The sequence below is a fragment of the Macrosteles quadrilineatus genome, unplaced genomic scaffold (assembly GCF_028750875.1).
Source record: "Macrosteles quadrilineatus isolate MER2022 unplaced genomic scaffold, UCM_ALF_1.0 Scaffold_2__2_contigs__length_208266976, whole genome shotgun sequence".
NCBI classification, from domain to species: domain Eukaryota; kingdom Metazoa; phylum Arthropoda; class Insecta; order Hemiptera; family Cicadellidae; genus Macrosteles; species Macrosteles quadrilineatus.
The window spans coordinates 162,450,449-162,466,419 of record NW_026542595.1 but is presented as its reverse complement, the minus strand read 5'-3'; the positions used below and the strand labels follow the sequence as shown (position 1 = coordinate 162,466,419).

The following is a 15,971-nucleotide window of genomic DNA, read 5'->3' as shown; positions in this document are numbered from 1 at the left end:
CGAAGAAATATGCACCGATGATTTCAAGTCTTGAAATAGCGCACCACACAGTTACACGCTCGCTGTGAAGTGGTCTCTCGTGGATTTCATTGGGATTGTTTTGACTCCAATAACGATAATTTTGCTTATTAACGTTGCCAGACAAATGAAAATGTGCCGCGTCACTGAAAAAAACAATGGCGTCTGGTGGAAGTCGTTCCAAGATGTTTCGACAAGCTTCCGTGCGACTCTGCCAATCACGTTGAGACAGTTCTTGCACAAAAACCATCCTATAAGGATGAAAATGGAGGTCCATTTGAAGGATTCGACAAACACTACAGTCAGACATCCGAAAGGCGGCTGCGTGTTTATGAGCTGATCTTTGAGGGGACTGCAACACTGACTACCTGACAGCATTGATGTTTTCAGGTGTACGCGCACTACGATGTCTTCCACCCCGTTTTTTTCACAACTGAACCAGTCTCCCTGAAGTTTTTTACCCACAACAGAATAGTCTTTCTTTCCGGTACAGATCCAAGAGGAGGAATTTGATATCGCGTTCGAAAAGCACGCTGTGCCGCGATAACCGACTCATTGTTGCGAATGAACGCTTCAACCGCAAAGGCTTTGTGTTCACTCGTCCTCGCCATGATGGCGACTGGGGTCTACGTGCCGAATGAATGCCACATAAACTTCCCTCTCCCCTGCGTCGACGGCCGCCATCCTCACCACTCTAAGTGTCTCCCCCTACTCACCACGACGCAACAAAAATTGGGAAGTTATTTTGCCTCACCCTGTATATGTATAGACTGATATATAGCCTATATAATATAAGTGTACGTGAACAGGATAACCTAAGTAATTTTTGTCCGATTTTGATTACATTTGGCTTGAGGTGTAGGGCGGAATAAACTTGAATAAGATCGCAAACCAGCATGTACGGACCATGGGAACGGGGTTTTACGGGGTTTAAAATTTGTTTTTTCTAATTTTTGACCCTCAGAATAAAAAATTTCCCAATTTCTCTCTAGACCATTTTGAAGAGTTTAAAAAATAAATAATTTAGCATGCTAATGTTTTTTTGTAAGCTTATCCCAAGTAGCAAGAAAATGTACAAACAATATTGTAAAATATATTGAATCGATATTTACCCAATATTAAAAACTATTGATTTAATATTGCAATAACATTTTACAAATATCGATTTGAAACAAAAGACATTTATCGGTAAATATTTGAGTCAATATTGAAATATATTGAAACAAGGCAAAATAAATATTGTTTAAATATTGTTTCTTTAAGTATTTAACATGGTTTCTATATTGTTTCAATATTTCAGCCTAAACACAAAAACACAAAATAATAAAGATTTAATATGAAAATCATTATTATCAGTTGAGTAAAGTGATGAAATAGGTCATAAAAACAAAATTTGTAAAAAAACTAGAACAAAACTTTTTTGCCCCAGATGGGGCTTGAACCCATGACCTTTGTTTGACTTATGAGCCCGATGCCTTACCTCTGAGCTATCTGTGATAGTTGATATTGTGAGTTTTCAAGTGTTATAAGAGCAGCCGACAGTTGCAATGGTCGCAATACTTGAAATATTTTTGATACTACAGTATAATATGATTCTGTTAATCAGTTTAGGCATCAAGTAGTTAAATTGTTTTTCTGTGAGTTGGAGAGGATACTGGTATTTGAATATAGATTATTTAATTACCATTAGATTAGTAATGTTATTATAATTTATTGTTATATGATTAATTAATCTTTTCCCTTAGTTATAAATAAATCAATTTGTTAAAATGCATTTTAGAATGTTTTATACTTAAATCCAACAAAGGCCCAACGATTATTTCCTTTGTAGGGCCAACAAATGTTTCCGTTGGGCCAACGTTGGCAAGGAGTTAAAATTTCCTCCAACCTTTCCCAACCGTGCCGACCATTTCCCAAAGTTGGGCCAACATTGTGTGCTACGTACATACCCCTAGAGGAACCTTTTTGCTTATTTTAACCCAATAAACCATTATGAAGTTTAGTGACGGAATTTACAGACCAGACACCCTGTATTGTAATAATTGACAGTGGCATATGACAACAATTTCTACAATGATGATAGCTGATAAAAAATCTCCTAAAGTGCACAGTAAAATGTTAGAGTAGGTTTGTTTATGCCAATGGTGCAAAACTGGTTTGTTAACTACTACATGATATATTGTGTTGCCGATATTTATCGAATATTTCATCAATATTTAAACTAAGTTGATAACAACATTTTTCTATAGTTATTGTTCAATATTGAAAAGGAATTAAAACAATATTGTTTGAATATTACCTTAACAATATTGTTTTACAATATTGAACAATATTGGGAACATATTTAAACAATATTGTTTTAATATTGAATTATAATATTTATCGCCAATATTGTGCAATATTGGCAAAATATCAAAACAATATTGTTTTAATATTGAAGAAATCAATATTGTTGTAAATTGGACAATATTGTTTCAATATAATGAAAATATTTTTTTGCTACTAGGGATTGGTTACAGAGAAAAAAAATTTTAACTGTTGCAGTTTGCTTGTTAGTTGTTTAAAGATATAATTTTGATTAAATTTGATCAATTTATTTATTTTATACTAAAGCTATTAATATTCTACAAAAAAAACACACTTTATTATTATTACCCTCCCTGTAGCAGCAAACCTAGGTACCCGTTAAACCTAACGTTATTTAAATGGAATTAATTGAAAATCATATCAGGCAAATGGAAATTCCCTTAGTTTGTCGGTTTGCTGCAGCGGGGGTATTTTATAATTCCCTTAGTGATTTAAAAATAAAGGGAGTTAAATATAAATATCCTGGTCAACATGATAGTTGTCAAAAATAGATTAACAGCATTTTCACTCATTCTCCTTTAAATACAAGAACTGTAAGTAAATTGCTCCAAACAGGTAAATTATTAAGTCAGTTTATACACATGATGAAACTAATTGAAAAATCCTTTGTCACCTCTGACCAGTATTATTTATAGAGCTTAATTTTATTCTTTATGTAATTGTTACAAAACCCTCCAACACTACAGCCTTCTTTCTATCCTGATGGGATAACCTTGCTCTATTTGAACTTCAATTTGGAATTTCAATGTAACATCAGACATTTTCAATGTTGAGTGGAGTTTGTATCTGCTGATGATGTGGACCAGAACTATCTTCACAAACATAACAGCATATTCTCCAGCTGAAACAAAGTTCATGTGATGATATAATAGCACAGTTTAAGGTAACACAGTACTCAAATATGAATTTTTTTTAATTATTTTTTTTATTGTTTAGTTTTGTAGAACAGACTTTTCTGAAGACGTAGATAATAAATATTAAGGAAGAAAAAAATTATTTTTAAATTTTCAGTTACTTTTGTTAACTCTTGCAGCCTAATTTAGCATGCCCAAGGTCCTATTACTAATCATGACGCAGAGGGTACGCCGTCAAATATTAAAATTTTTTATTATTTAGTTTTGTAGAACACACATTCCTGAACACGTACATACCAAATTTTATGGAAGAAAAAAATATTTTAAGTTATACAGCGACTTTTATACACTCTTACTTTAGCACGCCCAAGGGTCCTACTACCACCCGTGACAGAGGGTACTTTAATCGTTTTTCCGAAAGTCAAGTGGTTTTTAGTCAGGTACACTTTTCTTCCACAATTATAATCCAAATTCAATAAAAATTGGTGTGTGTGTTCCTCATATGATACGGAACAATCAAAAACCATGACAACCAAAAACCTTTGAAATAAAAAAATATTTTATGTTAATAAATTACTAAATATTTTATAACATTTTTAAAACGATACAAAAAATTTAATTTTTCTCAAAAACTTTTTTTACTTCATATTATTATTGGTAATAATGTATTAAACTTAGTAAAAAAATTCAAGTTGATAGGTTAATATTTGTAAAAGTTATGTGTACCTACCTAAAAACTGTCATTTTAACATGGGCGGGATAGGGAGTACTGTGTCACCTTAAGTAAAACATAGGTGTTATTATTGAGTAAATGTCCCTTCCTTCAAAAGCTTGACAAATTAAGCTTTTGATAAAACCAATAGGTACCGGTATAGTGAAACCAATAAATACAAAACCTTTAAGAAGCAAAATGCTCATAGAGAATAGTCAAACTGGAAATTTGCCGCCAAAATGAGCTTAACGCGGCCACCACCAATATCGCTCGCTCGGCGGCTGCCTACTCTATCTCTCCTCTCTCTCTAGGCCAATTCTTTGTCTCACTCTCTCTCATTCAGTCAGCTGACTTGGCCGCACGCTCGGGATAGTCTACCTAGCTCAGTATAGTCTACCTAGCGGCGGCCGCAGGAACTAACAAAAATTCAAATTTCACCAGATTGAATTTTTAACAAAAGCATTGTGTTTCTTAAAGCATTTGTATTCATTGGTGAAACATTATATCATTACATAACAATTAGGTTATTATAACATTAGGTTTTATTCAGTATAATGTAACGGTACGTATTCCTCTTGGAATACGTACTGTTACTTTGGGTGACGTAGCTCAGGAATGAAACTCAGCACTCGCTTACAAAACCCAACTTTATTAGTTACTCAAAACAACACAAAGATAAACTAACAACAAAAAGGTAGAGTAGACTGGAACTGTACAGGTCATTTAGTTACAAACTGAAACCCCAATTCGGAAAAGACTCTAAACCCCAATTTTGAAAACCCTAACATTTTCTTACCTGGACCCAAGGCCAAGGGCCTTGGGCTCCAGCTCCCCCAGCAGGACCCCGTCCTCTGTTGCACCACACAAACGCTACACACCAAAACTGACCCCTTGATCAAGTGCACTGGCCTACTTAAAGCAACAGCCTTCAGTAGGTCAGCACAACAAGTTATTGTTTAACAACACTACCAGCCTACTCACACAACATTGCCAAACACTTCCTCTTTACAATATTTGACCCTCCTATTACAATAACTAATAAAAATGTAATTTAATATTGTTGTGATTAGGAGATTTTGCAACATATTTCGCAGCTGTGATCGTTTTATGGAGATGCATCAACGAGTCTGAGCTGATAAAGTAACTCTCTATAAACCCTAGATGAAAAATAAAATCTAATCCATCTCTACAAACATAATCACCACCCGTTAAAAAAATATGATCTCTATGACCCTGTGGATATTAGGCATGCACTGTGGATGCAATACTCCCTGGTGTGGATTAACGTCCGCACGAGTGAGTACTATGACTATCCGCTATCCTGATAATTAGACCAATTCGTATATACCAAGGAAAATGTGGTTCGGGTTCCACTATAAACTGTAGGTTCCTTAGTTGCCATTAGCTGTATGGGCTATTAATTAATTAACAGCTGTGTCTAAGGAATGTCGGCCTTAGTCACTAACAAACAAGACTACAAGATCGCGCCACTCATCCTACACTCATCTCCATTCATACTTGGCTTAAAATACCTACTATGTATGGTCGCCATTTCATTCAACAGTATTAACAGTAAAATGCAGTAGTGAAACCAGAAATTAATTTGGTAGATACTTTTCTAATAACTTTACCAATACAGTTGCGAGGTCCTCCACTGAATGGAATAAAAGAGTATTTTGGACGTTTTGCTGTATTTTCTGCAGAGAAACGCTCAGGTTGAAACAACTCAGGGTCAGGATAAATATGAGGATTCATGTGAACTCCTGCAATGCCAACTTGGAATGTGGTGCCAGCAGGCAATACACCAAAACCTGAAAATAGTTCATTTAATAACTTTTCATAACTGCAACTTCCTTTTATTTAAAAGGTCGGCGGCCTCTTTAAAATTTTTCTATTTGCTCAACCACATGCAACTCAAAGGCCTGAACATTTTTTTGTTTCTATTCAGGAGAAAACAATGTAGATCAAGAGTGTGAAAAGTTTGGTCAGATGGTGAGCAACTGATGACGAGTTTGCCTATGGCAGAGGATGGTGGGAGAGGCCCAGTTGAAATAAACATTTGTTAGTTTGGGTCGAAATTTACATTGTAGGTGGATTCTTTGAGTTGTGACTCTAGGTAAAATATTCTATTTATAAGATTAGGCGAAAAGACCTAATAAAATCAACAAAAGAACCCTGTTGTTCAGAAAGGTATTCATAATATGTGAATCTGGTTATGAATGTTGCAAAACACAGCTTTATAACTACTTACTTAACTTTAACTCCTCTGACGTTTTCCTCTGTAGTCTTGTGAATACACTAAACTTTCTCAGGGTTTCCTTTACAACCTTATCCAAGAATGTCATCTTTCTCAGGTCATCAATTGTGACATCTCTCGTTAACAATCCTCCTAATACACTAACTATCTCTTGGTATAACTCCTCCTTAAACAGAAAGGATGATGGTAAAGATCAAACTCAAATCACTACTGTATTAATACATCAAAACATTTTAACTTTAAATCTTTAAAAGCAAAGTTAAATTGAAAGAAATAGATAGTTGCAGGTTGTAATCTCTTAATCACATCAGAAAGACAGTGTCATGTTTTGTGTACATATTTTAAGTTAAGATTTAGAATATTTTAAGAGTCTAGAATGGAGTAGGTTCTCTGTTTAGAGAACCTACTAAGATCAGCTTTTTCTTTAGCCAGTATGCTGTACCTTTTATATGAACAATTTTGAACTTGAGTGGTTTTGGAAAAAAGTCAGTACCTTAGGAACGCATAAAAAAAGGAATTCTTTATGGACTTGTAGCTTTTTCCATGCTTCACAACAGAGTGAAAACTCTGAGGATAATATTTTGATCATTTATAGCTATTTTGTTAATTTTATGTATATTTTACCTTGTTAATACTAAAGTTAAAGTTTACAATACATGTTTTGATTTTGATTGAACAACAATACTCGTCAAATATACAGACTGTCCCAAAAGTCCCGGACCGGTTTAATATTTTCTAAACGGAAACAGATAAACCAATTAGATTTGGTACATCAACACCCCACCTAAAAATCTACTTTTTTAAATAACTATCAATTTTCTGTCATATCATGGGGACGTCCCGCAAGGAGTCAGAAGGAAATCTTAAATAGAAGCATAGGATGGCATGTACATCAAATTAAAGGTCTTTACTAGCAGAATATAATGCCGCAAATTTGAACTCAAACGGACAACCGAGTCAATAATGACAGTTGGTCAAAGATTAATTTAATTTGCATTGCTATTATACGCTTACTCCTCAGGGGGCACAGCCCTAGGAATCGGATGAAAATTGTTAACGTAAGCATAGGTCGATATGCACATCAAATTAAAGGTCTTCACTAGTAGATTACAATGCCGTAAATTCAAGCTCAAAAGAACGCCTGAGTAAAAAATGGCAGTCGTTCAAAGATTCAAAATGGCGGATTCAAGAAATCTTTGAACGGCCGCCATTTTGAGCAGGATCAACCTTTTGAAGTGCAGTTTGCGGCATTGTATTCTACTAAAAAAGACCTTTCATTTTATGTGCATATTGACCTATGCTCCTATTTAAGATTTCCTTCTGACTCCTTGCGGGACGTCCCCATGATATGACAGAAAATTCCACATATGACAGAGAGTTCCTTGAAAAAGTAGATTTTTAGGTGTGGTGTTGATGTACCAAATCTTATTGATTTATATTTTGTCGTTTAGAAAATATTAAGCCGGTCCGGGACTTTTGGGACAGTCTGTATAACACCCTCTATGCAAGGAATTGCAATAGCATCTAAACACTTTTAAATCTACTATAATTCTTACCTGAATATCAGGATGCCAAGCCATTGCAAGCATGCATGATGACATTATCACAGACGTAGTGTTTGTCCCCTGCATGAAAATGAAACTTTTAAGATAAGTATTAAAAAATTATATCTTGAAATAAATAAAAAGCTCTTTTTTACCAAGTTGGTTTTTTGTACTATTGTGGTAGGATAAAAGTACAAATTAGTATAATGTAGATGGGTGCTGGGATAAAACAGGGAATCATAAAGAAACAGGTATAAAAATGTACTGTTTATACTTAATACAATGAGGGTTTCCCTGTAACATCCCGTTGCCAACCGTCTTACTTAACCGATTTTTACGATTCAGGTGTTATTTTAAAGCTTATGATCGAGCACACCTACAAATGGCAATTAAAAATGCAATTTCTTTTAGGGTCTTGCCCTCCTCACATTTAATTTATTTTAGAGTCAATTTTCAAAGAAAATATGAGTTCAAAGATGTGATTTGTAATTTAACAGCTGTTCCTTCAGTTGCCAGTCCACAGTCATGTTGTGCACATCCCTCCAAGGCCACACTAAAAAAACAGGCCGTAATGCTCGTCAAGCATGACGTCACGATAGAAGACGGCTATGACGTATAAGTATATATTTATTTATTTTCCAATGAAAGATTAAAACAAGCAGCTGATCACAAACGGCAAAATTACGTCATTGCCGTCTTCTATCGTGACGTCATGCTTGATGAGCATTACGGCCTGTTTTTTTAGTGTGGCCTTGATCCCTCCCATTTTTAATTAACCTGTATTTTATGTCAGAAATTTTGTAATTTGGAATGGGGTTGGTTTTTACTTTATCACACCCCACACCCCTAGTCCAAGAAATGAAACGAAGGAGGAAAGCATCTCTGACTCTTCTGCGTGTTTGAGGTGTTGCTCTCCAATCGACCCGACTGTGATACTAATGATGTGTAAATATTTTTTCACCACACTATAATGTTTTTGGCTGTATTACATACGTTAATTGGTGGCTGAAAGTTACGTTTTGCTGGCCATGCCAGCTGTCATTGTAATTTGGGGACCGAGCAGGTCTTTACAGGCCGGGGCCGCAAAATCAGCTGTCCGCTTACTTACTTAAAACATGAATGCATTTTAAATACACAATCAAAATCCATAGCATTGCAATAGAATTGTGTTATTGTCACCGTTGCCTAGCAACTATTTATTTTTATTTTTTCTGATTCCTCAAATTCTTCACATAACCTTAAAGTTGTAGTTGTGTTGACTATCAGTGTGCATTATTATAGTGATGAATAGTGGTAATAGGGTAAAGTGTGGTGAAAAATAGCGTTCGTACCACGGACCGAAATGGTTTTACAGCTCTCGATTGATTTAAGTTCTCGACTTCGTCTCGAACTTAAAAACTATCTCGAGCCGGCAAAACCTCATTTTCGGCCCTAGGTACGAAATATACTATTGTAAATATAGACTATAAGAAGATGAATTGACAAGAAGACCCCTGAAGATGCCACATGTTGGCGAAAAGCATATAGTAACACAACCATCTTACCCAAGGTTATTAAAAGAAAAAGAGGTTGCCTCAGTCGCACTTATGACGTCACCCACCGACCCGGACGGTGCTGCTTTTAATTCACACAGCTGTCACCTGTCAAGTTCTTTGTTATTGTTGTTTGTTTTTCATTTATTTATTTGTAAACAGATTCACCATTCTTACTAGGAAAATAAGTAATTTCTGAGTGGCAACTTCAACGTTTTTGTGCTTGTTTAGTGCGATTAAGTAATAATTTTATTCTTTCTTGTTTTATTTATTCTGCGTGATATTATTTGATTGTTTAAGTTTATATTTTCAGTCCGGTTTTATATTTGTTGTGTTTTATATACAACAAATATAACCGCTAGCTTACTTTTACATGGTTTTACTTAATCGTTTACTTAATCACACGGAACTTACACAAAAACAAACAACAATAACAAAGAATTTGACAGGTGGCAGCTGTGTGAATTAAAAGCAGCACCGTCCGGGTCGGCGGGTGACGTCATATGCGCAACTGAGGCAACCTCTTTTTCTTTTAATAACCTTGCATCTTACCTACATCTTAATTCAGGCAACAAAAAAAAGGTAAATGTAATATAAAATCTTTCTGTTGCGGTAAAAATACTTTCAAACAGACAAATCTCTTGACCTATTTTACAACAGTAAAGTTCAACAGTTTTTTTAAAATTAAATTTCAATTATATTTCAACCACCTATGTGAATTTTCGTCTTCATAAAATTTCACTGTAGCAAAAAAAGCTCTTGAAGAACCAACGAACATTAAAGAATACCACAATCATTAAACTTAAAGTAGGTACTACTATAGATAAAAATATATAGCCGCAAAAAAATCTTCAAACTAATATTTTAATATGTTTTATCTGAACTAAAAGTTAACAATAACAAAAGTGCAAATAACTAATGATGAAATATTAACAGACCGACTCGGTAAAAAGTAACAAAATATATTTCTAAACATTCATACTATACTCACCCCAACACACAATGTTAGTATTTCACCTCTGAAATTCTGCTCCTTGAAACTTGAGTCAGCTTGATTAAGAGCTATGAAAGCGTCGTAAACTGTTCTGCTTTTACCTTAAAAATCATCAACTTTTTAACTATACTAAGTACTTACTATTTTTTCAGAATATTTTAAAATTTACAATGTTTAAGCCTTTACGAAAATAATGTGTTTCCTAAGACATCTCAAACTACAACCTCTGTGTCCCTGTAATTCTTGGTAGGCTTATATTTTAAACTAAATAAATTATATTAATAGCATCTTTTTTTATTTGCAGATAGTTTATAGTTTATTTGGAAAAGACCACTAACAAGACTCTGATATAGATACTGCTCTTGTTAGTGTTCCAATAAATGAAATAAAATGTTTGTTTGTCACACAAAGTTTTCCAAACTGTGATATATTACATTCAAATGTGACTTGTCAGTCATGTAAAGAAAGTTAATGTACACAAACTACAAAAAACTAAGAAAAATATAGTTCAATATAAAGTTAAATGAATAAAATTTCTTTACTTCAGTAAGGTAGCTACATCAATACCATTACAGGATTTTATTTTAACACTATTGAACGAGGAAAACTTCTTTCACTCAATTTTCAGATTATCGATAAAGCTTGATTGAATTTAGTAAAAATGATCTATCTTACCAGGTGATGATGTTTTGTGGGTTTTTACTGCCATCTTTTGTCTTAGTATCTGCAATACATAAGTATATTTAGTGTTTTATGAATTTTCACATAGATAATAATGTAAACAAAAATATTGCAGTCACAGAGCAAGCTTAAATATATAGCTCTGGATAAGTTATTTCAATCTAAATAATTTAAAGTTTAATTAAATTTATAGCCACAACAAATATTTCAACTCAAAACTTATATTTCAGAAATTTACCTCAACAGGGGCTTTTAGGAAATGTTGGTGAACTTCTGTTATCTCTTCAATATCTTTCTTGTAAAGGAGATTAAATATACGGTTTGAAAAGAGCCAAGGTGTAGCTATTCTTCGACTCCACAGCTCAAACCCCCTGAATAATAGCATGCATAACATTATCTTTGTATTAATTAACTGTCTTGAAAATTATTTCATGAAAAGTATTACTTTTCCTAGAACAACATAAAATTTCTAACCCAACAAAATTCCACACTAAAGCAATCTTCACTAAATTCGCAAAATTTAGGCGGTTTGAGGAGGGAAAGTTTCCCAACTATTTTTTTTGTTAATGTATATGTTGCAACTGATTGACGTTTAGAAAAACCTCAGCTATTGAGCTAGAGTTTTAAATGTAGGATAAAGTGGAGGGGTTAGATTTCTTCCCCTAAAACCGCCTACATTTTGCAAACGGAATACATCTGTAGTTTACAACAAAATTTTAAAATGAATGGTCCAGAAAAAATTTTGCCACTTTTATCCATTTAACAGAGAAAAGATAAATGGGAAATCAACCATTTACAGATCAAATTTACATTGGACACAACAGTTGATAACATACAAATTTGTAAATTTGTGCAAGAAAAAATGCAAACATTGACAAATAAGATTTTTTTTTACAGAATCTTGGAAAGGATACTTACCATACTATGTTTTTCACAATGCGTTCAAGTAATTCTGGTTCTTGTGGAATACTTTCAGGTGTTTCATCTCCAAACATAAGGTCTGAAACAAACTGTTAATATTTATTTTAAATGTCTATGGTATGGCCTTTTAAATACTTTAGTTGTACAAGTACCAAAGTGGTATGGCCACAAACCCTAGTGTTACAGTGTACAGTGTGCCATTGTACAAATTTAATCTAATAAGACAAATCAAAAGAGTACAACAAAATGTTATCTGTGATCCACCTTCCCATTCATAAATACTTTTCTTAAAGGAAGAGAGAGAAAATAGTTTAAAACCACAAAACACCACAATCCCCGCCAAACAACGTTACAAAGTACATATTTTGGGAAATTGTGTTAAAAAAACAATGATGCAAATGACATTCTCTACTGCGAGGTATATTTTGTTTAAAATATGCATAGGTTGGCCGCACTTACAAGTGATCAAATGTGCGGGGAACTGGCTGTGTAGGCATCAGCGCGGCCAGAATGTTTTCGTGTTTTCTGAAAATATTTACTTTTGTCACTTGCAACATCGTTCGGTGGAGCTATGTAATTGTGAACAGCAAAAAAGCCTTCCTCCTAAATGAGATGGATTTTTCCACATCATCCTCACCCATCATCAGGGGAATATAGATTTGATCTTGCCCACAAGCAGTGAAGACCACTCAACCACTTCCTCACCGATGGTGATTGACAGATGAAGCTGTAGTGGGAAGTTTTAGACTATGAATTGCTGTAATAAATTTTTGCGCTTTGGAGGTTTATCCTGGTAGTTTATCCAGTGTTTAAAGTATAAGAAGCTGGACTTAAATGACTTAGATTAAACTTTTTGAATGAGAGACCTATTAAGAATTTGATTTTTTTTTACAAGACAACACAGATAAACTCTACCTACATTGTACTGAAGGTGTTTTACCAACTTAAGCTATCTGAGGCGACTAAAGAAGCCATCTGAACTTGGTACAACAAATAGCCATTTTTGCAAACACTAAAAAAATTGATAAAATCAAATTCTGAGTTTTTGAGATGAGAAAATGGAAAAGGAAAGCTTAGAAAATTAGGTTGTTTTAGGGCCTCTATTATGTCAAAATAAATGTTTCTTTACTCACTGCAGATGTTCTGAAAGGTTTTAATTCTCATGAAGGGGAGCACGTCCAAAGCAGAGTGTGAACATTGCTCTCTGAGAAATTCCACGATTTCTCTCCCTCGGAGATTGGATGAGGGGACGATGTACTCCAGGCTGCTGCCGTGGAACATTGGTAGGAAGTGGCGGCGGATCACCCTCCATAAGGGAACTGGAACATTGATTATAGAAGAGGAATTTTTTGAAAATGTAATATCTACTCAAGTTAAACGATGTTTATAACTTAAGGCAATAATTGCATTTTAATATATAATACTCTGTTCACAATATTTAGTCAGTTTGAGGGGAAGTTCCCCCGCCACTTTTTTCTGCTTAATGTATGTATGTTGCATTTGATTGACGTTTTGACAAATCTCAGCTGTTGAGCTATGTTTTAATGGTAAGATGGTACGTGGAGGGGATAGATTTCTTCCCCTAAAACCGCCTAAACTTTGTGAACATAGTAGTAGAATCTACCACACTAAGAGACATAAGTTTTCATAAACAGCATACACAATTTTTTTACAGAGGTACTAATTTACACATAAATGTCTGTATAGCCACTTGCTAGGGGAATTACTAATCAGAGAAAAACCAATATTTATGTTTTTATGTATGGGGGTAATCATTATTCACAGTAGTAGTTGTTTCAGTTAAAATATGAGTCCTCTTTGAATTGAAAATCTCACAATTTGTATTGGGAAGGTACTTTTGATTGCTATATTGTTGCTCAAGAACATAAAATCTCTATAATAAAAAAAGAATTATTTTATAGTGGTTAATCTAAGGAAGTGATTTTGAAGACGAAAAAACATCAAAGTACAAGGGCTCAACTTTTGAAGATATTTTAAAGTTATTAATAAGGCTTATAAAGTTATATTTAATTGATTTTCCTGAATTTGGGAGATATACACATACAATTTTCCCCCAAAATGTAATACTATACTAGTAGTTAAAATAACTTTGAAAGATCTTAAAACTTTATATTCATTATTTTTTTTAAGTATTAGTACGGTATAGTAAGATTTGTCTACTTCTTTACCTGGTCCTGTAAACATTCCACGTCCAATACCAAATTCTACCATTTGATAGATAAAGCCTCTATTTAAGGATTGGGAGCTATTCAGTGCTACCTGTAAGAAAGAGAAAATATTTAAGAATACTACTATTGACTTTATATCTAAAGTCAATGATACTACTTAAAAACTGCAGTTAAAAATGTTGTCATGAATGTTAATATCACATTATGTCTACCAGGCTTTACAAGATAAATCCTAAAGTAATTATTGTTTAAGGGCTTATTCCCCAAAAAAAAATTATAAAAGAAACACCCCTACACTTAAAAAAATAAAAATTGTTATATATAACCTACACTAATTTTCAAACACATCCATAAAAACCCCTACATAAAAATGTAAAAAATCATAAAATGTATTAAGTTTTACCACTATCAAACCTAATCAAAGTGTAAAGTTTGTTTTTGTTATCAGTTCAAGCCACTATTTTTTGTTTGTTTTTTAAACCATCGTAAAAAATGAAATGGAAAATGACAAGATCACAATAAGACCATTACACAATAAGACTGGATGTTATGACATAATATTATAAAAACACTAATGTAAGCTTTAAAATATAAAGTACCGGTCCGGTAGGCTACTGTAAAGCGATATTCTCCACTCATCCAAAGGTCCCCATTTGCACTGAGACTAAGACAAGAGGAATAGCTGAGTGGTATGCAGGTATGGGGTTATAACTATGTGCAGTGTGATAAAACAAATATAGTCAAGGCCAGCAAAAGGGGTGGTCGACCCGCTACGGTTTGTAGTAATTCACATGGAATTAGCCGGCAATTTATCGGTACTCAGTTGTTCACAGTGAGGGTTGGATAACTGAGAAGATAAAAAATCAAGGCTTAATTTTATCCTGTAACAGTAAAGTGTCTCAATTGACTATGGAGTACAGTTTTATCAAGTGAGCATATTATCTACCTGTATATCCTCCGGTTGTTGTATGTATATAGAGGGTAGAGGTCCCACCCACAAGACAAAGGCCTTTTGTCCTCGAGCTGCCGAAGTCCTCATCATAGTTTCAATCAATTTGGTTTTAATTTCTGAAAGACTTTCGTAGTATTAGGATATATGCAGCATTGCTTGTTCATCGTCCAATATTTTTTATTTGCCAGATGGTTTGGACATGTGAGAATTCTTCGGGAACGGAAACGTTGGTGATAAAGGGAAAGAGGTAAAAAATGTGGATGGATGAGGTGTAGAGGGATGTGGAGAAGAGATAAGTGAGTCGGCAGATGCTAGGTGTGGGGAAAGATGTTGGATGATGGAGAGTCTTAGTTAGCTAAGCCCAAACCCAAGCCAGAACAGTGGTTACATTTGTAAGTAGCTTAGCAAAGCTTAAATATCAAGAAACATATATTTAAAATGTAAGGATTAATTACTACTTTTTTGTGAACACAAAACTTCTATAATTTCTAAGTTGTAAATCTTGTTACAAAAACTCAGGGGTTAATTGACTTTCCAAAAAAACTTGATCTTAATTCAGTACCATTATTTTTAGTAAGACACTCATTCTATTCACTATTATAACAACTAAATAGGAACCAAAGTTTGAAATATCTTTAAGTAACGACCTGATAATAACAAGTTTAATATACTTTAGCTATATTGATATCTCATCAAGTCATATAAACTAGATTTTGTTAGCAATCTCTATCAGAAAAAGTTCATTACAATATTGAACTAAGACTGAATAAAGTACTTATATTTTAACTTGCTTATAAGGTACTTACTGGATGGTTGGCGTAGCATGTAGATTAAATGTCCGAAGATTGGTATGGGAGGAACTGTCGTAGGTAGGGTTTTGGCTACAGAAATAAGTCTTCGATGTGTGCATATATACCAAATATAAGTAACAGTTAAAGTGATCAAGACAA

The 15,971-nt window shown here is 33.9% G+C and overlaps 2 protein-coding genes and 1 long non-coding RNA gene across 3 annotated transcripts; all 3 read right to left on the bottom strand.

Moving 5' to 3' along the window:
• Positions 1-2,853: 2,853 nt before the first annotated feature.
• On the bottom strand, positions 2,854-10,998 carry LOC128987888 (cytochrome P450 4g1-like). The gene is made up of 6 exons (XM_054408968.1): positions 10,954-10,998; positions 10,276-10,379; positions 7,765-7,833; positions 6,203-6,374; positions 5,583-5,762; positions 2,854-3,226 (listed from the first exon to the last, which is right to left on the bottom strand). The coding sequence occupies exons 1-6, from the start codon at positions 10,985-10,987 to the stop codon at positions 3,066-3,068; spliced, it is 720 nt and encodes a 239-aa protein (XP_054264943.1). The 5' UTR covers positions 10,988-10,998; the 3' UTR covers positions 2,854-3,065.
• A 187-nt stretch (positions 10,999-11,185) lies between these two features.
• On the bottom strand, positions 11,186-13,179 carry LOC128985091 (uncharacterized). Its single transcript, XM_054404471.1, has 3 exons — positions 13,014-13,179; positions 11,878-11,959; positions 11,186-11,330 (listed from the first exon to the last, which is right to left on the bottom strand). Exons 1-3 carry the CDS (start codon positions 13,159-13,161, stop codon positions 11,186-11,188), a joined length of 375 nt encoding a protein of 124 aa, XP_054260446.1. The 5' UTR covers positions 13,162-13,179.
• A 908-nt stretch (positions 13,180-14,087) lies between these two features.
• LOC128985680 (uncharacterized) lies at positions 14,088-15,971 on the bottom strand. Its single transcript, XR_008490058.1, has 3 exons — positions 15,828-15,971; positions 15,016-15,137; positions 14,088-14,160 (listed from the first exon to the last, which is right to left on the bottom strand). It is a non-coding gene; the product is annotated as an uncharacterized LOC128985680 (long non-coding RNA).

Coding starts and splice junctions, on each gene's coding strand:
- LOC128987888 (XM_054408968.1), bottom strand. CDS start 10,987: ATGGCAGTAAAAACCCACAAAACATCATCACCTG. Junction 10,380..10,953: donor CCACAAAACATCATCACCTG/GTAAGATAGATC, acceptor ATGATTTTTAAG/GTAAAAGCAGAACAGTTTAC. Junction 6,375..7,764: donor CTTGGCATCCTGATATTCAG/GTAAGAATTATA, acceptor TTTCTGTTTAAG/GAGGAGTTATACCAAGAGAT.
- LOC128985091 (XM_054404471.1), bottom strand. CDS start 13,161: ATGTTCCACGGCAGCAGCCTGGAGTACATCGTCCCCTCATCCAATCTC. Junction 11,960..13,013: donor AACCTTTCAGAACATCTGCA/GTGAGTAAAGAA, acceptor AGTTTGTTTCAG/ACCTTATGTTTGGAGATGAA. Junction 11,331..11,877: donor ATTGTGAAAAACATAGTATG/GTAAGTATCCTT, acceptor GCTATTATTCAG/GGGGTTTGAGCTGTGGAGTC.